This window comes from Rattus rattus, chromosome 2 (genome assembly GCF_011064425.1).
Source record: "Rattus rattus isolate New Zealand chromosome 2, Rrattus_CSIRO_v1, whole genome shotgun sequence".
In the NCBI taxonomy this organism is placed as follows: Eukaryota; Metazoa; Chordata; class Mammalia; order Rodentia; family Muridae; genus Rattus; species Rattus rattus.
Window position 1 is genome coordinate 179117928 of NC_046155.1, and position 25543 is coordinate 179143470.

A 25543-nucleotide genomic window follows, 5' to 3' on the forward strand; every position below is an offset into this window, starting at 1 on the left:
TGTGTGCGTGTGAGACCTCTGCCAAAAATCAGGGCAAATGTAAAGATAATAAACTGAGAGCTCTACAGAGGACCCCTGAGCTCTACACATAGATCATCTCTCCTTATCCACCAACTTCCTTTCATTTATTGGTTATTTTATATGTGTGAGGGCATGTTCTGTCCATGTGCACAAGCATGGGGACTGAGTTTGCTCCCCGGCACCCTGGGACAAGCTGGGTACCCTGAAGTGCATCTTAGCACTGGGGGCTGGACACAGGAGGATCACTGTGTTTGTTCCCTTTACCAGCCGATCAAGCCACCTTGGGGAGTCTCGTGTTCAGTCCAGAGACCTATCCTCTCAGAAACGGAGATGGAGAGCAACAGAGGGAGCCACCTGATGAGGACCCCTGGCATCCACCCGTCACTCACCTCCGACCAAGGTTCAACCCAATCCACACACCAACTCACTCAAGCAAGAAGCGTGATGCTAAATTAATCAGTTTTAATTATCATCACGTGATAAAAGAGAAAAAAAGCAAACCACATGCAGTAACAAACAGAGCCTGGAGAGCTCCTTGAAGAAACACATAGAAGAGACAGACAGGGCTCAGGAAGCCATCTGAGCACAGGGAGGTAGCATCCTTTGAGAGTGTTTCCTGACCCAGGGGTGCTTCAGGACCTGGGCCAGGCTCAGCCGCGCTGAGGGATGGTGCCTAAGAAGCTTGGAGATCAAGTCCTGGGCCCCTGCAGGCATTGATGAAGGGAACCTAAAATCCACCTAATGAGCCGGGGAAGAAGAATAGAATCTAGTTATTCTCTTTGGTTAATCATTGCCCTGTTCTCTAAGTCACTTCAAGGTAGGTACCCTTTTGGCTATTAGCAGATAATCTTTTCTATACACTCCAGTCCCCAAAGGCCCACCCAGGAGCCATCACTGCCTGGCTTCCTGGTCCTGTGTGTGTGTGTGTGTGTGTGTGTGTGTGTCTGTGTATGTGTGTGCATGTGTATGTGTGTGTGTGCATGTGTGTGTGTGTGTGTGTGAATGTGTGTGTGTGTGAATGTGTGTGATTGTACCTGGCAGATGCGTCTGCATGTCTCACTGGAGGTGCTGCTCTCGAAGGGCGGCTTTCCCACCAGCAGCTCATAGCAGAGCACCCCAATGCACCACAGATCCACCGTCTCGTTGTAGGATTTCCCCTCTATCATTTCGGGGGGTAAGTAGTCCAGAGTCCCACACATTGTCTTTCTCCTAGAGCAGGACACAGAGGGGAGGGAACGCTGTGCATAGGCTGAGGAGGGGGGAAATTCTTCCAGCTTCCAAGGACATGGGGGACTCAGGGACATCCTGAAGAGTGCCCTCCTGTGCACGCACGGGGCAGGGAGGACTGTTCACAAACATCAACTGTAATACAGGTCAGGATTCAGAGGAGCTACAGAATGTGAGTCAGGGTTAAAGCACCTGCAGGGGGAATTCCTGAGGACCTGAGTTCTATTCCCAGAACCCGCATAAAGCCGGCTGCATGTCTATGGTCCTAGAACTCCTGTAGTGAGGTGGGAGGCAGAGGAGACTCACAGAAAGCCTTTAGACCAGCTAGCCAACTATGAAGAAGCTGGTCGTGTGGCTGGTCCTTCAAGGGAAAGGGATGCCTCAGCTTGGGCCCGCAGAGGAACCCCATTCCCCTACACCTGACTGTACATTCACCGAACATATTTCTTCTCTCCTTAACTTTTTATAAAACACAACAGCTGCTCTCCTAAAGGACCCTGGATGGATCTCACAGCATCCATGTTGTGGAGGTTCTGATGCCCTCTTCTGGCTTCCAAGAGCACGAGGCATGAAAAATGGTATACAACTCCTATATGCAGGCAAAGCACTCGTACACATAAGATAAAAATTAAAAAGCTAAACTAACTTAGAGGAAGTAAATACTGTAAGGGAAGATACGCTAACCCCGTGTTTCAAAATTACTCTGCCAGGTGTAGCACTTCGTCACAGAATTGCTGGAAGTGTGGAGCCAGCCGGTCTGCGGAGTCAGCGAGTGAGGAAGATTTAATACGTACACAACGATGGTGTGTGTCTCAAAAGGAACCAAGCAAATGTAACTCACCAACATGGAGAAATCTGTTCCTGGGATGCTTGCTAATTTTACGTGGAATCTCACTGGCAAAGGCAAACACTGATCAGGACTGGGAAGGCAAAGCAAAGCTCTGTTTGCATTGTGCGTGTGCGTGTGCGTGTGCATGTGTGTGTGTCTACAGACACACATTAACAAAGACAGAGGAAGACACTCAGTGTCTTCATTGCTCTCCACTTTATTCCTTTAAGGCAAGGTCCCACTGAACCTAACCCAGTCATTTCTGCCACTCTGGCTGGCCAGCTTCTAGGATCTGCCTGTCTCCACCCCTCAAGGCAGAGGCTAAAGGGATCTATAGCTGTGGCCAGGTTTTTGCAGGTTCTTTCCATCTAAAGTCAGGCTTTCCTGCTCACAAAGGAACCGCTCTTATCAACTGAGCTCATCACCCCGCCCACCCAATTCTTCCAATCTGCAAGTGCATTTTAAAAATGTGTGTTTGGAAAAGGTGTTTGTTAAGGTCTTACATGTGAGATGAATTCACTTGGGAAATGCCTCACTAGTGTGAGGGTCCCACCCAACCTACCTGAGAGAGGGAGTATGCACAGACCACCCGAAGTCTGCGATCTTCACCTCGCCCTTGAGGCCCAGCAGGAGATTCTCTGGCTTGAGGTCCCTATGAATCACCTTGTTCCTATGGCAGTAGATCAGAGCATCTGACAACTCCTCTATTATCTGTGTGAACAAAAGCAATCTGGTGGGGGAAGATCTCCACATCTTCCCTGTGAGGTAGAACAAGCATTATGGATTTTATGATGCCATGGAATCTCATTTTGTACTGTATTTTATTATCTCTTTGTGTGTATACACGTGCATATGTGGAGCATAGAGGACAGTCTTTAGTGTGGCGCCTTATTGTCCACCCACCTCGTTTTTCTTGTTTGGAGGTAGGGTTTCTCTGTGTAGCTCTGATATCCTGGAACTCACGCTATACTCCAGGCAGGCTTTGCACTTATAGAGACCCTCCTGAGTGCTGGGAGTAAGGGCCTGAGTAACCGCTACCTGAGTCTTTGTTCTTTTTAAAACAGGGTCTCACTGTCTAGCCCAGGTCAGCCTTGAACTCATGATGATCTGCCTACCTCTGCCTCCACCAGTGCAGGATTAAATGCATGCACTTCCATGTACTCCTGGCTCCCCAAATCTTTGAATAGCACCATGGTTACAATTTGGAATAGACAAGAGGCAAGAAGATCTCTGAATATGAGGCCAGCCTGGTCTACATATATTGTTCCAGGTCAGACAAGAAGTGAGACAGTGTCTCAAAAAAAACAAAAAAAAAAAAAAAAAAACCCTAATCTATCAATACTAATACTAATATTCTGGTGCTACACTGGGGATCAACCCAAGGCTATAAAGCCATAAACACACTAGACAAAAACTAGACAAACTAGATCAACAAGTTACATCTAAGCATACCTAAAAAAACAAAAAAATGAAACCAAACCCTCATGGAAACGAAGAATCCAAAGCTGGGTGGTGGCAGGTCTGTCATCCTAGGACTTAGAAGACGGCAATTTCAAGGCCAACCTGGGCCATACATGAGTTCCAAGTAATTCTGAGCTATTTATCCACACCCTGAGCCAGGCATGGTGGCAATGTCTACCATCCTAGCACTTATGAGAGAGACTCAGGGAGGATCTCACACATTTCAGGTCATCTTGGAGATGCTAGGGAAGTCTGGGCTAGCCTGGGATATCTAGCAAGATTTTCCCCCAACTCAAAACGAGAGAGAGAGAGAGAGAGAGAGAAAGAGAGAGAGAGAGAGAGAGAGAGAGAGAGAGAGAGAGAGAGAAAGAGAGAGAGAGAGATATGAAGGTCAGCAAGATGTCTCAGTGGGTAAGAGAGCTTGCTGTGCAAGCCTGGTGACCTGGTTTCATTCCTGTAAGCCACATAAAGGGGAAAAGGAAAAACAGACTCCCCCCAAATTGTCTCCCGATTTCTATGTGTGCACACTACGGCCTGTATGCTCCCCAGTCCCACACCACACACTATTACACAAAACAGTAAATAAAAGTTGGGAAGGGGATATTGGCAGCTATAACCAGTAACTGTCATCATTGCATGCTGAATCCTTGGTCCCAGAACTCCCCTCACCGTGGCTGTACGCTGCTGGTTCAATTTCTGGTTTCTCTGAAGCTCCTTATAGAGCTCACCTCTTGGAGCATATTCCAGAATTAAGTACACCCGACTGTCATCGTAGAAGTAGTTGTACAAGCGAAGGATATTCGGGTGTCTGAAGGATAAAGAAGGAAGGGTCAAGGCAGGCAAGATAGCACAGCAAGCAGAGACATTTATTGCCAAGTGTGCCAACCTGAGTTCCACTCCCAGAATCTGTATGTGGAAGAGAGCTAATTCCTGCAAGTTGTCCTCTACGTGTGTGCTGTGACTCACATGTAGCCCATGTGCTACCATGGCCTATAACTTAAAATAACAATAAAAAAAAATGCTGAGCAGTGCAGGACTTTAATCTCAGCACTCCAAAGGCAGATGCAGGCAAATCTGGAAGAGATTTCAAGAGCAGCCTACCAGGGGTTGGGGATTTAGCTCAGTGGTAGAGCGCTTGCCTAGCAAGCGCAAGGTCCTGGGTTAGGTCCCCAGCTCGAAAAAATAGAAAAAAAAAAAAAAAAAAAAAAAAAAGAGCAGCCTACCAGATCTGCAAAGCAAATTCCAGGACAGCCAGGGCTATACAGAGAAACCCTGTCTCCAAATAACCAAAACTAAAATAAACAAACAAAAAACCAAATAAGTAGGTAAAAAAATAAAAATAAAATAGATTACTTTTGAAGCAGGGTTTCACTGTGTAACCCTGGAACTCTCTAGATACCATCAGACGGGCCTTAAACCCACTGAGCTACATGCCTCTGCCTTCCAGGTGCTCAGGGCAAAGGGATGATTAATAAAATAACGTATATCACCTGAGGAGCAACACTGGAGGTTGACCTCTGACCGGCACATGTGTACCCACTTGAAACTGGTTGTGTCCAACACCAGGAGAAAACTGTTCTATGGTCTAACTGGAATGAGCCACAGAGAAAAGCTTCAAGGTGAAAACAAAATGCTTATTTGGGAGTTGTGGAGGAGACTGAGTCCAGAGGTCAGGGCAGCAAGAGGGAGAAAGGGGCTGGAATATGCCAGCTGAGTTCCACATAGACCACGCTTACTGTAAGTGCGACTGGATCTCCACTTCCCTGCGAAGTTGGTGTTCCAGTCCCTCCTTCCCTATCTCAGACTTGAAGAGAACCTTCAGGGCCACGATGAAATGATTCTCCTTGAGCCGAGCCAGGTACACACGCCCAAATTTCCCCCTGCCCAGAGGACGCCCGATTTCAAAGTCATTGATGGTGAAATGCTTCCTGAACAGAAGGAAGAGATGACCTCATCTCAGAGACTAGAGAGTTAGGGGTCCCCGACCACTCCCCTTCCTCATTCACTGAGCACACAACCCCAGCAGTGGTATTCCACAGGGAAAATAGCATTTTGGATCCTTTAGAACACTCCTCTTGCCCGGCTTGCTCTTCACCAGAGTCCCATTTTCTTTCTCCTTCTAGGAACCTTAGCAAAGCACTCACTTGGTTGAGGTGCTGGGCTCCATCTGGCCAGTGGCTAAGGAAAGAGAGGAAAGATGGGGATGGTGAAGCTCAATCGCAATCCCAGTGTGTGGGAGGTAGACGCAGGAGGCAGGAGTTCAAAGCCACCCTCCACTCCATAGCAACTTTAAGGCCAACTTAGACTACAGGAGACTCACCCTATCAGAGGAGCGTGAGAGGGGTAAGGATATAAGAGGAGGGAAAGGCTGGGTTGGGTCCCCAGCTCCGAAAAAAAAAAAAAAAAAAAAAGAGGAGGGAAAGGGAGTCAAAAGGAAGTTGTAGGGAGGATATGGAAGGGAAAGGAAAAGGGGAGGAGGAAAAAAGAACTGGGGGGGGCAGACAGAAACAGAGACAGAGAGGGAGGGAAGAAGGGAGGAAGGAAGGAGGGGAAGGAGAGAAATGGAAGATGGGGCGCAGAAAGAGAAGGCTGAAGCCTTCACTTCCCATGCTTCCCCCTCCCCCAGCGCCCGGCTGTGTTCCTGTAGCCTCTAACTGTCCCCATCCTGTTGCCTCATCCTCCTGCTTGCAGGGATATCACATATGGGCCACCACCACATTGGGGTCGGTCCTGGGTCCATAACCTCTTACTTGTGTCTGAATCCAGCCGGACGGCGGTGACTCTATTCCCTGACCTCTAAAGAGGTGAGGGCAAGCTAAAATCCTACTAGTCGCTTAGTCCCTAGAAAGGGTAGACGGGTAACGCTCTGACTGCGGCCTCCCCAACCGCTCAGAATGTCTCACCCACCCTAGGACACCCGAGACCCCACGCACCGGTAATCCACTAGCACAGCAGCACTCGAGCGGTTTGCAGAGTCCGCTTTGGCAGAGACTAGTAGATCCCAACTGAAAACCGTAGGCTATCTTTCTGAAGTCGGGCGTGCCCAATAGGCGTGCCTGAGAAGCAAGAGCTTCTCCCAGGCCGCTCACCCTATAGGATGGTGCAGGCAGGACCAGAAGGAGGACACTGGAAGCCTAAAACCTCCAGCAAGGTAAGTACTATTTGCTGAGATCAGCAGAAAAGGCGCTAGGTGTTTGTGCAGGTACAAGGCACCTTCGATCAACCTCGAGGACCCTGTTGTAACAACCACTAAATATGCTCTGGTCACTTAATAAAAATCTAAACAGCCAATAGCTGGGCAGGAAAGATAAAGTGAGACTTTCCATCCCGGTGAGGGGGTCAAAGGTAAAGGCAGAGATCAAGAAAGGCGTCTACCCTTTCCAGGGACTAAGCGGCTAAGGGAGCCTTCTTGAGGTGATAGATGGAGCAGGAGCAGCCAGGGCAAGACTGAGATGGCTGGTAACGGGCAGGTAGCTGGGAAATAGGCCAGGCATCATAGTTGGCTCAGAACATGAGTATCTATCTGTCCAGCTATAATTTCTTGGAGCTTATTAATAAATATAATCTCCATGTCATTATATGGGAGTGGACACAATTAAGACAATAGCTTACACTTTTACATTACACAATCCTCCTGCCTCAGCCTCTTGTAGGCATACCCTGCTACACTTGATGCCTTTTTTCTTTCCTCTTTTCTCTGGAGACAGGCTCTCACTACGTCGCTGCAGCTGAACTCACAGATGCACCCGTTTCTGTTTCCTGAGTGTTGGTAAAGGCTTGTACCACCATGCCCACACTTACAAGTGTGTGGATGTTTTGCCCGCATGGTTGTATGTGCACTCCCTGCACACCTAGAGCTCAGAGGTCAGTTGCAAGTGGAGTTATGCATGGCTGTTAGTCACTATGTAGATGCTGGCAACCAGACCCAGTACTCTGCGAGAGCAACCGCTGCTCTTAACACTGCTCTATCAGCTACATGGTTACATAGACAAACTGTCTTGTTCAGAAAGGAGGGAAAACGGAAAAATATTTGTTGCAGAGCCACATAGCTACACCTGGCAGAGCCATTATTCTCTGCTTTATTTGGCTTAATTTTAATCATAATTATTTTTTTTTTATTTTAAAATTGTATCTCTGTGTGTGCATACAGAAAAATGCCTCTGGCAGTTTGTGGTCAGAAGAGGGTACAGGATCCCCTGAAGCTGGAATTGCAGGCAACTGTCAACTGCTCGACATGGGTGCTGGTAACTGAATTCAGCTCTTCGAGGAGAAATATCTGAATCAGCTGAAAACACAGGCTTTATGATTTTCACTCCACAAAGACGGGCAAAAATTTCAGCTGTGTATTATGGAGAAAGTTGTATATTTACGTGATTAAAGGGGTGGAGAAATGGCTCAGCAGTTAAGAGAGCTGAGAGAGAGAGGGGGGAGGAGAGCTGAGGTGGGGAGGAGAGAGTGGGGAGAGGAGAGAGAGGAAGAGAGAGACAGGCTGAGGGGGGAGGAGAGAGAGAGACACAGAGAGCTGAGGGGGGAGGGGAGGGGAGGGGAGGGGGGGGAGAGAGAGAAAGAGGGGAGAGGGAGAGGTACATCTTGGTAAAGGAAAACAGTAAGAGGCTGCTGGAATTTGCGAGAGTACAGACAAGCTTAGGAAACACATGGATCCTTACTGTCTTACATATGAAGTGTCTCCATGGCTGAAGTGCCCCCATTTATCATAAAGCTGCCAGTCTCACGAAGGATATCTTAGGACACAAATATGTGCATACAGGTTTACAGGCTTGCTCTCAGCTAACACTGAATACACAAGGTGCAGGAAAGGGCCAAAGCCTTGACAGCTGCTAAAACACCCACCTTACTGAGAGACCAGTGCTTTTATTTCCGTCTGCATCTGCTCCTCGGTAAATGGCCCCTGAGATAACACAGCGATGTAAACTAGGAGGGAGATGAAAAGCTGAAGCTTTTCCCATGTGAATGCAAAACACGATCCCACCTCCCCAGCCCTGGAGCTCTTTCCTGGGTGAATTTCCAGAGGGGAAATAAGACTGGGTCTGCTGATGCTCTTTAGATGACAGAGTATTCTGTGACTGGAGGGTTTTTGCTTGTTTTATAGTCAAGACACTTGTGGGGCTTCTCTTTGGTATAGATGATCAGATCCTGAGAAAGATGTTTCTTGTGACAAAAGATTTCCCTCACTGGTTACATTCAAGCAATCTTTCCCCAGGAGTTCTCGGAGGGTAACTGAGGTATGTGTGGTTGAGAATGGTCTTTCCTCCTCTGCCACACTGAGAGGGGTGCTGTCACTGTGCATCCTTTGATGGTGACTGAGGGATGAGCTGCGGCCGAAGGCCTTCCCACATTCCACACACTCATAGGGTTTCTCCCCAGTGTAGATGCTGAAGTGGCGGATGAGGTCAGCTCTGTTGCTGAAGGCTTTCCGCACTCTTTGCACTCAAAGGTTTCTTTCCGTGTGGGCCCTTTTGTGCAAGATGAACGTAGAACAGTGGGTGAAGGCTTTGCCACATTCACTGCACACAAAGGGCTTCTCCTCAGTGTGCATCACATAGTGGTGGATCAGGGCTGCACTCTCAAGGAGGACCTCCCCACACTCACTGCACTCATAGGGCTCCTTTCCTGTGTAAGTCTGTTGGTGCCACAGGAGGAATGACCTGTGTTTAAAGACCTGTCTGCACTCAAAGCACTTGCATGGGTTTCTCAAAAGATTTCTCACCAGTATGTCTCCTGCTATGCAGGACAAAATTGGAGCGGTGGGTGAAGGATTTCCCACATTGGCTGCACTGGTAAGGCCTCTCGCCGCTGTGGATCCGCTGGTGCTGGGTGAGGTACGACTTGCAGTTGAAGGCCTTCCCACATTCCAGGCCCTCGAAGGGCCTCTCTCCTGTGTGGATCATCTGGTGCTGGAGGAGATGAGTGCTCTTTATGGAGGTCTCCCCACACTCTGTACACACATAGGGCTTCACTCCAGAGTGGATCTTTTCATGGCCAGCCAGGAGATGTTTCTTATTAACTACTTTACACATTCAGTGCATTTGAAGATGGTTTCCCCTTCCTCCTCTACAGGTGTTGGATACACTTCCTCAGCAATCTCTACACCATCTTGTATAGGACTTGTTTTCCCAGGGAGCTTCTCCCGTCCGGCCTCTGCCTCTTGTTGGAAGAGTCTTTTCTGAACTTCTGAGGGACTGTCATGGCCTTTATTTTGCACCCACTGCAAGACTCCTGGGGTTCTTGGTGTGAACTCTCCCCAGAATGAGGTTCCCTCAGAGAGTTTTGATTTATAAGTGTTGGGTCCTATGGCCTTCGTTTTTCCACTGCCACCTAAAATAAATTCAACACATAACATAGGGCTGTTAGTGAGGACGACATAGAAAAACAAAACTATTATGCTACTGAAAACATACTCAAGAAGCTAAACTAGTGCCTCCATACTATTCCCAAAGCCTAGGTTAGCCATTTCCCCCTGGTTGCTGGAGCCCGAGTCCTGTGAAAAGGAAATGCTGAGCAAGAGACTGGGCCAGAGCTGGATTTCAATGAGTTGTTTTAACAATTTCAGGCGGACTGTGGCTGAGGAGGGTGAGACAGACACCTTAGAGTAAAATTCCCCTAGGTGATGCACCTAACACCACCCCCATGGAGGACATAGAATATCTGCTGTGACAGAAAGTGACATCCCGTAAGGACACAACATCAACCAATCAGACCCACCCCCTCAGAGCTCCCAGGGACTAGACCACCATCCCAGGAGTCCAAAGGGATGGATCTATGGCTCCAGCGACATATACAGCAGAGGATGGTCTTGTCGGGCATCGATGGGAGAGAGAGGTCCTTGGTCCTGTCAAGGTTCATGGCCCCAGTGTAGGGGAAGGTCAGGGCAGGGAGGTGGGAGGTAGTGGGTGGGTGGGTGAGGGAGCACCCGCACAGAAGCAGCAGGGGATGGGATAGAGGATTTCTGGAGGGGAAACTGGGAAAGGGAATAACATTTAAAATGTAAATTAAAAAATTTTTAGGGGCTGGAGAGATGGCTCAGTGGTTAAGGGCACTGACTGCTCTTCCAGAGGTCCTGAGTTCAATTCCCAGCACCCACATGGTGGCTCACAGCCATCTGTAATGGGATCTGATGCCCTCTTCTGGTGTGTCTGAAGACAGCAACAGTGTACTCATATAAAATAAATACATCTTTAAAATATTTTAAAAGAAAAAAAGCAGGCACAGTATTTATTTAAGTTACTTTTCTTCCTTCTCCCCTTTTCTTTTTGCCTCCCCCCCCCCACTTCTGCCATGTATCTGGAGGATGTGCTATGAGGTTGCAAAGAGCTGGACTGTCAGGCTGCTTTTTTCCAGATGCCTCCCTGCCTCGCCTCCCTGCCTCGCCTCCCTGCCTCTCCCCTTCCCTTCCTTCATTCTTCTTGAGCATTTTGGAAGCTTGAAACCAAAGTTGGGATGGGGGGGGTCAGGGAGCCTCAACTGTTGTTCAACATCATAGGGAATAAACTTCAAGTACCAGAGGTGTCCAGCATTCCTTTCAAAACTCATTATGAGTTCCTAGCATTAAAACTGGGAAGGATATATTATCTTCTCAAATAGGTAATTGATTTCTGGCTCACAAGTAAATTACATAGAGGAGATGATTAAGGGAACAGCAAGACATCACAAAAAAAAATTATATGGTTAGAAGGAATGGTGGTAGACGCCTTTAATCTCAGCACTTGGGAGGAAGAGACAGGTGGATCTCTAGATCTGTGGGAGTTTTGAAGCCAGCCTAGTCTACAGAGTGAGTTCCAGGGCAGGTAGAGCTACATAACACAGAAACCCTGTTTCAGGGTGGAGGATGAAAGGTTTGGCTTGGACAGGATTCGGAGTAAAGGTACTGCTGGCTGTTCAATGCAGATGATAATATTATCTTTGGTAGGAAAGAGAAAACCAACTTCACAGTTCTCTGTGCTTTGTACATGTGCCACCTACCCCTAAAAATAAATTAATAATTTTGTTTAAACATTAAGCCTAAACGCCAACCAACATGTGGATGGTGCCTGTCTGGTTTTAACAGCCCCAAGGCAGATTACGGTGACACTGAGATCTTACACAGCAGTTTATTCATGAAGACACAGGTTTCCTTTTAGTGTCTGAAGGACTCTTGTGAACAAGAAGGTTGGAGAGGGTAGCAGGTAGAAGAGAATTGTGGATGGAAATTGGGAGAATGAGAAAGGCTACCTTTTCCTGCAATGTCTGGAAGGAAATGAGAAGAATACTTACTAGGTATGACAAATGTGGGACAAAGGCCACACACACCTCACTTCCGCATGGGCTGCACAGGTGCAGCACAACTCTCGAGGGACTTAGTGAGCAAAGAGCAACTGAGCGTTAGATGCATCGTCCTCGGGCTCAGACACGGATGCTAGCACATCAACGCATCAGGTGATTATGTGTCCTCCAGTGGAAGCCAACAGTTAATGACTGCCATCAGTTTCCTGGCACAGACTGGGTGCAGGCCACTGACAGATGTTGAAAAAAGACTTGCTCTTTTCAGTCACGTAGCTCTGTAACATATCCCAGCCCTGTTGACCCCGGGAAGGCTGAATGTCTAGTTCTTTAACTAGAACTGGTGTTCCTGGATGTGGGTGTGCTCTCTCTTCCTCGCTGTCTTTGGACAGCCTGAAGAGGGCAGGACAGCCTTGCAGCAATAGGCAGATGTCAGAAGGCATGAGAGTCCCTGAACAGCAGTGTGACACAGAGCTCTCAGCTGTCCGTGCAGACACTGGAATAGTTGACACAGTTATATGCTGAGTCATTGAGCCTGGAGCTTGACCTGGCAGTTAGTGCTGAGTCACACTTATTGAGGTGCTGTGAATGGCAGCGTCCCCCACAGGCCTTTCAATGCATCTCCAGCTGGTGGTACTGTTTAGGGAGCCTTAGGAGGTGTGACAGTGCAGGAGGAAGCACATCACTGGGGACAGGCCTTGAGGATTAAAAGCCTTGCGCCATTCCCAATGTGCTCTCTGCTTGAACCTGACTATGGCTCAAGACGTGGGCTTCTCCAGCTGCCAATCCTGCTGCTTGTCATCTCACTTCCCCACCACGATGGACTCTTAACCCCTTGTGAACCACAAGCCAAACCCTGCATTCTAGAAGTTGCCTCGGTCATGGTGTTTTATCACGGGAATAGAAAAGTAAGGAACACACTTAAAACCACACCTGGTCGTTCAGCGCATCACTAGAGCCACAGCACTGGTGGCAAGGAAGCCAGGTGGCAAGCCCATGCAGGGACAGGGGCTCCTGAGACAGTAGTTATGGACCTAACTCCTTCAGGAGCAGTGACAAACAGGTTGGAGCACAGAGAATCAGGAGAGCCACAGATCACAGGGTTCCACAGCTACTAATCAAGAAGCTATCCACTAAGAAGTATCCCGAGAGACTGTAGAGATGACTCAGTAGTTGAGAATCCTTGCTTCTCTTTCAAAGATCTGAGGTTCACATCACCACTCATCATCAGGTGACTTGGTCCAGACCTGGAGCCTTACCTAAGCTGGTGCTTTCGGAGGGGGACTTGACCTCTGTCCATGGTTCTTGCACTTGCTCCCGCTGGCACAACAGCTCCAGGTTGGGGACAGGATACCCTTCAGGGAGAAAGAAAAAGCATACTTGGGGATTTTGGCAAAACAAGATTAAGACCCTCAGTCTCACAGGATCTGGTCTGCACCTTGGAATGAAATTGCTCCAACCAACAAAAAATGTGAAACATAGTTCAGAAACCAAGTTTTCTGTGCCATACTAAACACTCCATTGGAAACTAACACTTGGCTGAACAACTTCCTTACTCATCAGAAAAATGCAAATCAAAACAACCCTGAGATTCTACCTCACACCAGTCAGAATGGCTAAGATCAAAAACTCAGGTGACAGCAGATACTGGGGAGGATGTGGTGAAGAGGAACACTCCTCCATTGTTGGTGGGATTGCAGACTGGTTCAACCATTCTGGAAATCAGTCTGGAGGTTCCTCAGAAAATTGGACATAGTGCTACCTGAGGACCCAGCTATACCTCTCTTGGGCATATACCCAAAAGATGCTTTAACATATAACAAGGACACATGCTTTGCTATATTCATAGCAGCCTTATTTATAATAGCCAGAAGCTGGAAAGAACCCAGATGCCCTTCAACAGAGGAATGGATTCAAAAAATGTGGTACATCTACATAATGGAATATTACTCAGCTATCAAAAACAATGACTTTATGAAATTCGTAGGCAAATGGATGGAACTGGATAATATCATCCTGAGTGAGGTAAACCAGTCACAGAAAAACACACATGGTATGCATTCACTAATAAGTAGAAATTAGCCCAAAAGCCCAGAATACCCAAGATACAATTCACAAACCACATGAAGCTCAAGAAGAAAGACCAAAGATGCTTCAGATCTTCTTAGAAGAGGAAACAAAAATACTCACAGGAGGAAATATGGAGACAAAGTGTGAAGCAGAGGCTGAAGGAAAGGCCATCCAGAGCCTGCCCCACCTGGGGATCCAGCCCGTACACAAACAGACACCAAACCCAGACACTATTGCAGATGCCAAGAATGCATGCTGACAGGAGCCTGATATAGCTGTCTCCTGAGAGGCTCTGCCAGAGCCGGACAAATACAGAGACAAATGCTCACAGACAAGTATTAAACTGAGAACAGGGTTCCCAATGGAAGAGTTAGAGAAAGGACGGAAGGAGCTGAAGGGGTTTGCAACCCCAAAAGAAGAACGACAATATCAACCCAGTAGTACCCCCAGAGCTCCCAGGGACTAAATCACCATGCCAAGAGTATACAGAAACGGAACTATGGCTCCAGCTGCATGTGCAGCAGAGAATGGCCTTGTTGGGCATCAATGGGAGGAGAGGCCCTTGGTCCTGTGAAAGCTTAATGCCCCAGTGTAGGGGAATGTCAGGGCAGGGAGGTGAGAGGGAGTAGGGGGGAAGGAGTGGGTGGGTGGATGGGTAAACACCTTTATAGAAGCGGGGGCAGGGGAGTGGTGAGAGATGGGATAACGGATTTCCAGAGGGGAAACTGGGAAATGGGATAACATTTGAAATGTAAATAAAAAAATCCAGTAAACGAAAACAAAAAACAAAACAATGTGTATTAGTCTGCGGTAACAAATGAGATAGAAAGCCAGTTGGTGGTGGCACACACCTTTAATCCCAGCACTCACTAGGCAAAGGGAGGTGGATCTCAGAGAGTTTGAGGCCAACCTGGTCTATGAAGCAAGATCTAGGATAGTCAAGGCTGTTACACAGAGAAGCCTTGTCTCAAAAACAAAAACAAAACCACAAAAGGCATAATATAATAAACATATGGTAAGATAACAGGCTTACTTAACTCGTTTCTGAAGATTAACAGTCTACTTCAATAACTCCAGTGGTTTGCTCCCATGATGGAGGACAGGCAGGTACAGATAGGTGAGGTGGGTTGGCCATAGCAAGACAGGAATAATTATACTCTTTCATAACTGCCCACTCTCAGAGGATCTAGCTGGGGTGTCATAAGAAGAACTGCAGAGGGAAGAATATATTAATCACTAATGTGACGGTTGGCTTCATCAGCTTTATTACCTCCAGTTATATGGGAAGAGAATCTCAATGAGGTACACTGGGTTGGCCTACGGGCACGTTTGCTAGAGGACTGTCTTGCTTATGTTAACTGATATGGGAAGACACAGCTCAGTGTGGGGGCAATCGCTCCCTAGGCAGCAGTCGGGAAATGTAAGGAGCTGCGTACCCATTCCTAAGCCCCACCTCTCAGAAGGCCCCCGATCTCAACACCTTCACACGGAGGAACAATCCTGCCCTCATAAAAGCCTGGGAGATACGCCAGTATGCAGCAGGACGCATCTTCTCTGAGGTTGTTAGTGAGATGTAATGCCAAGTTTTGAGATGTGCATGGTGACATATGCCTGTAAGCACATGGAGGGGTGAGGCAGGAAGAACACTGTGAGTATGAGGGCTAGCCTGGGCTATCTATAGTGAGGCTTCACCCCAAAAGGAAAAACAAAACAAAAACAATAAAACTAACCAAAGTTTTACAGTGTTTTTTTCTTTAAGTCAAAGACTCATTATGGGTTCTAGTTTGGAATTTCCTCACAGCATCCCCAAATATGTGTGTGTGTGTGTGTGTGTGTGTGTGTGTGTGTGTGTGTGTGTGAGAGAGAGAGAGAGAGAGAGAGAGGAGAGGATGACTAAACTAAAAAGCAGAATTCTAGTCCCAGCCATCTCTTTCTCATCTGCTGTTTAACCAGAAAATCCAAAAGGTATGGCGTGTAGGCACAAGTGGGACGCTAGTCACGAGTATCCTAGCCACAGCAACGGTCTGGGGATCCAATGACTGACACACAGAGTCTGGACCTCTTTCCTGTAACAACCTATTTACACTGACAAGAGCAATGGAAATGTCCACATCTAAGCAGATGATGCAGGGACACATGGATTAGAGGGCTAATGTAAATAAGAAATACCCAATTTAATAAAGATTAAAAAAAAAAGAAGAAGTTTTAAGAGCAAAGCTAGGGGCTAGAAAAATCCGTCAGCATTTAAGAACACTCACTGCTTTTGTAGAGGACTCAGTTAGGTTCCCAGCAGTTTCAATAGATCCAGCACCCTCTTGTGGCCTCCATGGGCACTGCATATGTGTGATTCACATATAGACAAGCAGGCATGTGCACATGCACAACAATTTAAAATACGATTGAAAGGAAAAAAAGGAGCATTCAGGGATTGGGCACCACAGACCTGGACTCCAGACTCCCAAGTACCACAAAATGGAAAAATCCTCAGACACCCAGAGGGGCCAACAGCAGAGTGACTGTTGGATGGTGCAGGAAGATAAATTTTCTTCAGGGAGCAAAGGTCACCCAAAGGCACACTTGGGGATTACACTGTAATACTTCACTAAGAACAAAAAATAAATAAATAAATAAATAAAAATTATACGTTAAAAAAAATTGTCTGTGTGTCTACAGGGGTGGCCTGCCGTGGTTGCCGTGGTATATGCATGAATGGAGATTAGAAGACAACTTGTGGGGTTCAGTTCTTTCCTACCATGTAGGACCTGGGAATCAAATGCAGGTCATCAGGCTTGGTGGCAAGCACCTTACCATGGAGCCACGTCACTGATCCGGATATTAATAGTGGGGAAAGACCTTGTGAGAGGAGGTGGGTTGTGCTGGGAAACGGTAGCTGCATGAAACACCACATTCTGTTGAGAACACTCCTCAAACAAAGGGAAAAACCGAGCGTCTTCTTGATGGAGAACAGGGCAGGCACCTGCAGAGAGACTGTGGCAGTGTGCATCTTGGGCTGAAAGGGAACATGTGAAACGAGGCCAGAAGGGTCTTCTTATTTATTTGTTTTTAAAGATGTATTGTATTATCTATGTGGGGGGGTTACTTTTCTTTTGCTGTCATAAAATAACCATGGCTAAGGCGACCTAGAGAAGACAGAGTTCACTTGGGTTTAAGTGGGATAGAAGTTCACAGTTGTAGGAAAGCCATGGTAGCAGGCAGGCATGGCAGTAGAAATAGGAAGCTGAAAAACCATCTCACCAATGACAAGCATGAAGCAGAGGGAACTGGAAGTAGGGTGAGGCTGTAACACTCAGAGCTCACCCCCAGAGACGTGCTATTTCTTACAAGACTGCGCCTCCCCATAACCTCTCCAAACAGTATCACCAACCAAAGACCAACTGTTCAAATGCCCAGGTCTGTGGGGACATTTCTCATTTAAACCACTGTGTGGGGTGTGTGTGTGTGTGTGTGTGTGTGTGTGTGTGTGTGTGTATGTGTGAAAATGTGCATACAACCCCAAAAGGATTACCTATGAGTAGGCAATCTGATTCCAGGTGGTCGTGGGATTTCCACTGCTATAAACAGACACCATGGACTAAATAACTCTTATAAAGGACAACATTTAAATGGGGCTGGCTTACAAATTCTGATGTCCATTGTCATCAAGGCAGGAAACATGGCAGTATCCAGGCAGGCATGGTGCTGGAGAAGGTAAGAGTTCTACATCTTCATCCAAAGGAAGCCCAGAGCAGACTGACTTCCAGGGAGTTAGGAGAAGGGTCTCAAAGCCCACACTCAAAATGACACACTTCCTCCAACAAGGCCACACCTCTTATTAGTGCCACTCCCTGGTCCAAGAATATTCAAACCACCATGCAGGTCATCCTGAACTGCAGAATGAGAGGCTTGCTTTTTAAAAGGGGAGTGAAGAGATGGTGAGGTGGCTCAGTTTATAAAGTTGCTTGCCACCAAGCCTGACAACCTGATTTTATTCCTAGGACTCATATGGTGGAAGAAGAGAACCAAGTTATGGCAAGTTACCTTTGACCTCCACACACAACATGTGTGGACATGTATACAAAATTTAAAAATATATATATATTTCTTAAAATACTTTTTAAAGTAGAGTAGAAAGCCTTACCCAGAGAGACCAGAAGCCTAGAGATTTCCAGCATCACTTCCTGGTACAGAGATTTTTGGACATGGTCCAGCTGTCCCTACTCCTCTTGGGTGAGAGGTCAGAGACACCTTGCAAAGTCAAACGGGCATCAGTGTTAGCCTGGGGGTTCAATGAGAAGAGCCTTACTGAAAGAGGTTAAGAGAGAGACAGAGGCCCAAATTACATAGTGTGTCTTCAGATCCAGGTTTCATTCTGGGGTTCAGGGTTAGGGGGATGACACTTGGAGTACATAGAGGTGTACAGTGGGCGGCCTGCTGTGCAAGTGTCACCAGAGCCCGGGAGCTCATGCCTATAATCACAGAACTTCACCAGTGAAGGCTGGAAGACTGCCATCATTTCAAAGCCAGACTGAGCTATGATACTAAAACAAAAAGGAAACAGAACAAGTGGGCTGGCAAGATGGCTAAGATCACTAATCCTCACCACCCAAGTTCAATACCTGGAATGCCCCCATATGACAGAAGGAGAACTAATTCCTTCCAGTTGTCCTCTGACCCTTACCGTCAGGCATAACATACATGCATGAGCACACATGCCACATCAATGAATGAAGTAAAAATAATACATATACAATGAATGAATGAATGAATGAATGAATGAATGAATGAATGAGGGAATAAAAACACCCCAAACAAAACCAGAAGGACAAAAGCATGTGGCTCTGAGATGCAGACAGTAAGAATTCTTGGAAATCAGAAGGTGACAGCAATACAGGTAACGAGTTCTACATGTTTTACAATAGTTCTCTAGGGCTGCCAAGATGGCTCAGTGGGTAAAGGCACTTGCCTGATGACCAGAATTCGGTCCCTGAAACCCACATGGCGAAAGGTGAGAAGCGACTCCTCCGAGGAGTCCTCTGAGTCCCCTGACCCATGCACGTGCATGCACTCTAAATGAATGCACAAACAAAACAAACGTGATCGTTCTATCTGACAGTAGGGATTTTTAAGAGCGACATTCTCCAGTGCTCACTGTGAAGATTCTCTTAATTCCCCAGTCTCTGAGGTCACCATCATCAGGTCTTCACATAGCTGTAGGCTTGAGGCTAAAGAGCTCCGCCCACTCACCTGGAGTCACACTTCTTATCACTGCTGGCAGGATTTGCACATGGGTGTGAAGTTATGATAGTAATCCTGACACCCCACTAACAGCAAGGGGAGTCTAGAGTAACACGCTCATTCCAGAAAGGAGTTCGAATGGCTAAGAGCTGGAGAGCCGGCTGAATGGCTAAGAGCTGGAGAGCTGGCTGAATGGCTAAGAGCTGGAGAGCCGGCTGAATGGCTAAGAGCTGGAGAGCTGGCTGAATGGCTAAGACAGTGGGTCTGGGTTTGGGTCACAGCACCCACATCACAATCTCCAGCTCCGGGCACACGGCAGCCTATTGTGGCCTTCGAGGGCACTCGTACTCCCATGCACACGCCCTTACATCTTTCAAGAAAGATTATTTTTTAGCTGGGCATGGTGACGCACACCTTTAGTCTCAGCACTTGGGAGGCAGATCTCTCTGAGTGTGAGGCCAGCTTGGTCTACAGATCAAGTTTCAGGACAGCTAGAATCATTGCACAGAGGAGAAACCCTGTCTCTAAAACAAACAAAAATTAAAAACAAAAACCCCAGCAACAACAACAAAAAAAGATTTTTATTTCTATTTCTTAAAAACATTAGTGGGTTGGAAAGATGGCTCAGTGGTTAAGAGCACTGGTTGCTCTTCCAGAGGTCTTGAGTTCATTTCCCAGCAACCACATGGCGGCTCACAACCATCTGTAATGGGATCCGATGCCCTCTTCTGGTGTGTCTGAAGACAGCGATAGTGTACTCATACATACAATAAATAAATCTTTAAAAAGAAAATTAGTGATTTCCACTAGTAGCATTTCCACCCTTTTTTTATTGCCAAATTCACTTAATCACCTCTTAAAAAAAAATACCTTTCTGACATAGCTAGACAGTTTATAGTTGACTTCACAAGAAGTGTGTTTGAGTTTATTGGGCTGGCTCATGCCCATAATCCCAGCATTAGGGATTTGAATTAAGGAAGTTAGAATTTGAAGCTAGCCTGGGCTACAGAGTAAAAACTGGTCTGAATACAAGAACAACAACAAAGTTACTAGACTCTATTTGAGACAAGGTCCTGACCAGCTTCAAAAGTTGCCCAGACCTCTTAGGCAGGCCTTGTAGAAATTGCACAATGAGACATTTACCTTTTTCCCTTCTGGATTCTGACAGCCCTTGTCTCTGATGCTAGAATACTTAAAAAACAGGGAACACAAATGGCCAAGGATAAATAATGCCAGCTGTGGCCTCAGAATCAGGTCCCTTCACTGGCTATAGATAACTGGAGGCTGAAAGTATCTGGAGAATGCTACATTAACTCATATGGGCCTCCTTAAATAGCCAATATTCCTTGTATTCCTCCCAGTACTTCTTTCTGCCTGGAATGCCTTTGCCTTCCCTACCTTTCTCAATGCAACAGTTTTGCCCAGAGGCCTGGTCAGTCTGGGTAGATCCTTGCAAGCATAGTAGTAGTTACTAGTATGACTGGAGTCCTTGGAGGAAGCATCATTTACCCTTGTAACAACTTATCAGTGAACTCTCAGCTCAAAGCAGGACCATTACCCTGGAGCTCAGATTTAGGTTAACCCAAATGTCATGTTCCAAGTTTTAAGATACAGAACAAAGGACAAACATCAAGACACTTTTCAAATAGCATGCATGTAATGACCCTTGAATGAGAGACTTCTGTTGTACAAGTAAGCAACTTTGGGAAGATAGGCTTAAGACCATAGTTAGGAATTTAAAGTGTGACCTTTGTGTGACAGCATACTCAGCATAATGAAATATAACTTTTGTTATACTAACTACTCGTATCTACTTTCTTGCTAGCGACAACTCACGAATACATCGGGCAGGCAGGTTAGAGGCCAGTTAAGAAACCTCTGCCACAGGTCTCAGATGCTATCTGAAGATACTCTTTTAGCTTTCAGGTTAGTGGAAGCTAACGGTCAGCTACGTTGACATATCCAAAAATGTTTCATCTATAGTTCACAATGACGTTAGGTTAGACACTGTGATGGGCAAGGAATAGTTAGTTATAGGGGGGCTAAAGATAGTCCAAGATAATTAGTAACCAGGTTCTTCATCTGCAGCGTTCCAATCCCTCCACAGTCACTGGCATTCTAATCAACCTGCTGTCAGGTGCAGCATCTTTCCGGAAACTGTAGTTCAAACTGAGCATCTTTAGGAAGCATCTAGGACCACTGACAAATTTGGTACACACACACACACACACACAAATGAAAACGGTAGAGCTCAATCCAGGCCAGGACGTTGTCTCGGCTCCCCAAACCTTTTGACAAGCAGGAATTTCAAAGCTCACAGCTCACAATCCACTCACCTGTGTGTGGTCCTTCCCGGCCACCATAGTCGAACTTTTTTGGAGGCGGGGTGAAGTGAATGGAGTGCCTTGCAGATCTGAGCTCAACCGTCCGGCCTTGGCTAGATGACACAGAAACTGGCTGGACTCGAGACCGCGGGATCTTCCGTGGAGATGGCAAACCACTGCCCTTGGCTGCTGCAGGCTGAAGGACGAGGGCTTAGAGGTCGCGGCCCGCCGGAGGAATACTCCACACAGGTTTGCACGGACTTCCGGAGAGAATTTTTATCTTCCGGTCCTTTTCAAATCCCGCTACAAGCCTGGAAAATGACCCTTGGCTCCCTGCACTCAAGTCCCCTGGGAACCAAAGTGCTGAGGCAATGGCGTGCGCGGCGAGTAACCAGGAAGTGAAACCCGTCCTGGTAGATTATTGATTGGGCTTGCTCGCAGCATAGTCTGGGTAATGTGGTTTTCATGGGTTTTCTCGCTGTGTCCGACAAGACTTAAAGAGTGTTTACCCAGTGCAAAAGGCGCTAAAAAGTCCCAGTTTCTCTCTAATGTGGGGACATCTAGAAGACGGAGTTTGTGGGGAAGGAGCCACGAATTGGAAAGACTTCCAATCTTCATCTAGTGAAATAAAACTTGAGAGGCAGAGGGATTTGCCCATCTTAGGGTTAGTGCAATGGTGTGGATCCTAGCACTCAGCTGATTTCATGATTTGTCCCTTTCAGATACTTTCTACGAAGATCGTCTTCTAAGCTGACGACAGAAAATGTAGCTTAATATTCTTCATGAGGAGGAAGTCTCATTTCAACATATGTGTTACATCACCCTTACTGACCTAGGTCTTGTGTGGCACAGAACAGTCTGGACAGATGCATGGACTTCAGACCTGTGAAGGCTGCAAGGGTAGGGGGTTTAGGGGTCTTGGGGTCAGTCTGATACATTTCTAACGTAGAAAAGTAACTGTGTCATATAGGCAACTCAGCCTATGTCTGAACACTAGGAATGGGGCTAAGCCCGGATATATATATATATATTTGGGAATTGTGAGACCTTATGAGGTTGTTTGTAATCCCAGCATTCAGGAGAGTGATGCAGGAGAATTGCTATAAACTCCATGTCAGCGTGGGCTACATTGTGAGTTTCAGGCCAGCCTGGGCTACAAAGCTCTCCCTCCCCAGTTTATCCCCTCACTAGCTCCCCTCTTCTTCCTGAAAACTCTATGTTCTCAACTTCCAGCCACGCATGATGGTACTTGCCTATAATTTCAGCACTTGTGAAGTAGAGATAGAAGGGTCAGGAGTTTGAGGTCATACTCAGCCCTATAATAAGTATGAGGCCAACCAGAGCTACATGAGACCTTGTCTCAAAAAGACCAAAATCAACAACAAAAAACTTCCCTGAAATAATTTTCTTTAGGTTCTGCACATGAATGTGATTATCCAGTTTTGGTGCCTGATCTAAGTCACTTAACATAATGGTCTTTAGTTCCTTCCATGTTGTTGCAGTTGACAAGATTTAATTATCTTGTGTGGCTGACAAGTATTTCATTATACATGCATACCACATTTTCTTTTTTTTTTCTTTTTTTTTTTGGTTCTTTTTTTCGGAGCTGGGGACCGAACCCAGGGCCTTGCGCTTCCTAGGCAAGCGCTCTACCACTGAGCTAAATCCCTAACCCCCACATTTTCTTTATCCATGAACATATAGGCTGATTCAATTTCTTGGCCCTTCTGAACAGCGCTGTAACAAACCTACAGGTACAGATACTTCCTCACCATCTTGATTTTATTTCCTAAGGTATTTTTGTTGGTGGTTCTGTTTATTTTGTTTGTTGGGGTCAGTGTCTTCTTGCATAGCTCAGCTGGGCCTCAAAACACATGGTCCTCCTTCCTCTCATCCTCAGTGCTTGGATACAGGAATGCACCATTCAGCCTAGTTCTGATCCGGTTTCCTCTGGATATATAACCAGAAGTGGGAATAATGCTGGGTTTTATTTCTATTCCATTTGAACAGAGCTTCAACACACACACACACACACACACACACACACACACACACACACACATTATATAATATATATATTATGTGTTATATATAATATATATTATATTATATATGTGTGTATGTATTTATTTATTTAAAGCCCTGCCTCCCCAGTGACACACTTCCTCTAACAAGGTCACACCCACACCAGTAACACAAAACCTCCAAATAGTGCCATTCCCTATGACCAAGCATTCAAACACATACATCTATAGGGGCCATATTTAAACCACCATAGAAACAGCTACAGTGCACTAGTTTGGGAAACCATGTACATCGGATGGCATGTTCCAAAGAAATTCTGATCTTTGTGGTTCTTTTCAGTTCCAAGCAAATCTTGCTCCCCAGGGTTATCTTGGCTTGAGAAGAACAGAAAATGAATGATTTTCAGGTGAGATTTTTATTTTATTTTTTATTTTTTTTACAGGACCTTGAATTTAATGTCCAGCAAATAGCTTTTTACTGCCAAGTTATATCCCTAGCCCCACTGGTAAGTTTTATTAAAACTTGAAATCAGGTGGGGTTGGAGAGATGGCTTAGAGATTAAGAGCGCTTGTTGCTCTTGCAGAGGACTTGGGTTCAATTCCCAGAACCCACATGGTGGCTCACAACCATCCGTAACTCCAGTTCCAGGGAGTTCCGTATCCGACTGTAACCTCTACAGACACCAGGCAAGCATGTGGGGCCCGGGCATATATTCAGCCAAAGCATTCACACACATAAAATGAAATAAATCCGAGAAACAAATACACAAAAGGAGCCCTTGGAAATCAGCTGGAGTAGCGATGTGCACTTGTATTTCCAGCACTCGATGGGTAGAGATGGGAGGGACAGGTAGTGAAGACTATGCTTGCCTATGTAGTAAGTTCAGTGCCATTATGGGCTACATGAGACCCTGTGTAGGAAATAAATTTAATGGTAGTAGTTTTTTTCTCTTCCTGTTCTAGCTCCCAAGTAGTTGACACAGGGGCATACTAAATTTATCGACTACCTTTAAGCACAATGAGGGGGCAGGTACTCATCTATTCTAACCCGACTTTGCAGTCTCTACTTCCCAGCTACGGGCTCCACGTTACTTGCCATTTAGTCTCACCCTGGTTTCACTGTGTAGCCCTGGCTGACCTGGAACTCTGTCTGTAGACAAGGCTGGCCTCGAACTCAGAGATCCATCTTCCTCCACCTCCCAAGTGCTGGGATTAAAGGCCTGCACCACAAGCCCAGCTTTATTGTCATTTGAGACAGGGTCTCACACTGTAGCTCAGACTGTACTAGAACTTAATATTTGTACTTATAGTAGCCCTCCCTCCTCGGCCTTCTGAGTACTGAGTTTATGGCATTAGCTACTACACCTGCCTTCAGTGACTCTCTCTCTCTCTCTCTCTCTCTCTCTCTCTCTCTCTCTCTCTCTCTCTCTCTCTCTCTCTCTCTCTCTCTGTGTGTGTATGTGTGTGTGTGTGTGTGTATGTGTGTGTTCAGTTTTAGCTCATTTCTATCATTAATTCATTCATTCACTCATTCATTCATTCTTTTTTTTTTTTTTGGTTTTTTTTTTCCGGAGCTGGGGACCGAACCCAGGGCCTTGCGCTTCCTAGGTAAGCGCTCTACCACGGAGCTAATTCCCCAGCCCCCATTCATTCATTCTTGTCCCATATATTACATCCCAGCCACAGTTTACCCTCCCTCCTCTCCTCCCATTCCCTCCCCTAAATCCACTCCTCCTGTTTCCCGTCAGAAAAGGCAGGCCTCCCAGGGATATCAACCAAGCATGGTATTAGAAGGTGCAACAAGACTAGACACCTCCCCTCATATCAAGGCTGGACGAGGCAACTCAGAGGAGGAAAGGGGTCCCAAGAGCAGGCAAAAGAGTCAGGGACAGCCCCATTCCCACTGTTAGGCATCCCATAAGAACACCAAGCTATAAAACCATAACATATGTTCAGAGGGCCTGGGTCAGACTCATGTAGGCTCCATGGTTGTCAGTTCAGTCTCACTGGTCCCAGGTTGGTTGATTCTGTGGGTTTTCTTGTGGTGTAGTGGCATCTTTTTTTTTTTTTTTTTC

General features: G+C 46.5%; 2 protein-coding genes across 4 annotated transcripts; both read right to left on the reverse strand.

The window, feature by feature from the left end:
* Positions 1–463: 463 nt before the first annotated feature.
* Positions 464–21770, reverse strand: Aurkc (aurora kinase C). Of its 3 annotated transcripts, XM_032894582.1 has the most exons (10): positions 21457–21770; positions 18024–18130; positions 14919–15075; positions 13075–13170; positions 5683–5716; positions 5275–5466; positions 4208–4346; positions 2640–2788; positions 1056–1230; positions 464–759 (listed from the first exon to the last, which is right to left on the reverse strand). In XM_032894582.1, exons 5-10 carry the CDS (start codon positions 5703–5705, stop codon positions 589–591), a joined length of 849 nt encoding a protein of 282 aa, XP_032750473.1. In that variant the 5' UTR covers positions 5706–5716; positions 13075–13170; positions 14919–15075; positions 18024–18130; positions 21457–21770; the 3' UTR covers positions 464–588. The 3 variants fall into 3 exon arrangements, with proteins under 3 accessions (XP_032750473.1, XP_032750472.1, XP_032750474.1); XM_032894581.1 differs by lacking the exons at positions 14919–15075; positions 21457–21770 and having other exon boundaries at positions 18024–18113; XM_032894583.1 differs by lacking the exons at positions 5683–5716; positions 13075–13170; positions 14919–15075; positions 18024–18130; positions 21457–21770 and having other exon boundaries at positions 4267–4346; positions 5275–5386.
* LOC116892717 (zinc finger protein 805-like) lies at positions 8402–12052 on the reverse strand. Its single transcript, XM_032894584.1, has 4 exons — positions 11810–12052; positions 9267–9874; positions 9038–9169; positions 8402–8953 (listed from the first exon to the last, which is right to left on the reverse strand). The coding sequence occupies exons 2-4, from the start codon at positions 9574–9576 to the stop codon at positions 8649–8651; spliced, it is 747 nt and encodes a 248-aa protein (XP_032750475.1). The 5' UTR covers positions 9577–9874; positions 11810–12052; the 3' UTR covers positions 8402–8648.
* Positions 21771–25543: the final 3773 nt, after the last annotated feature.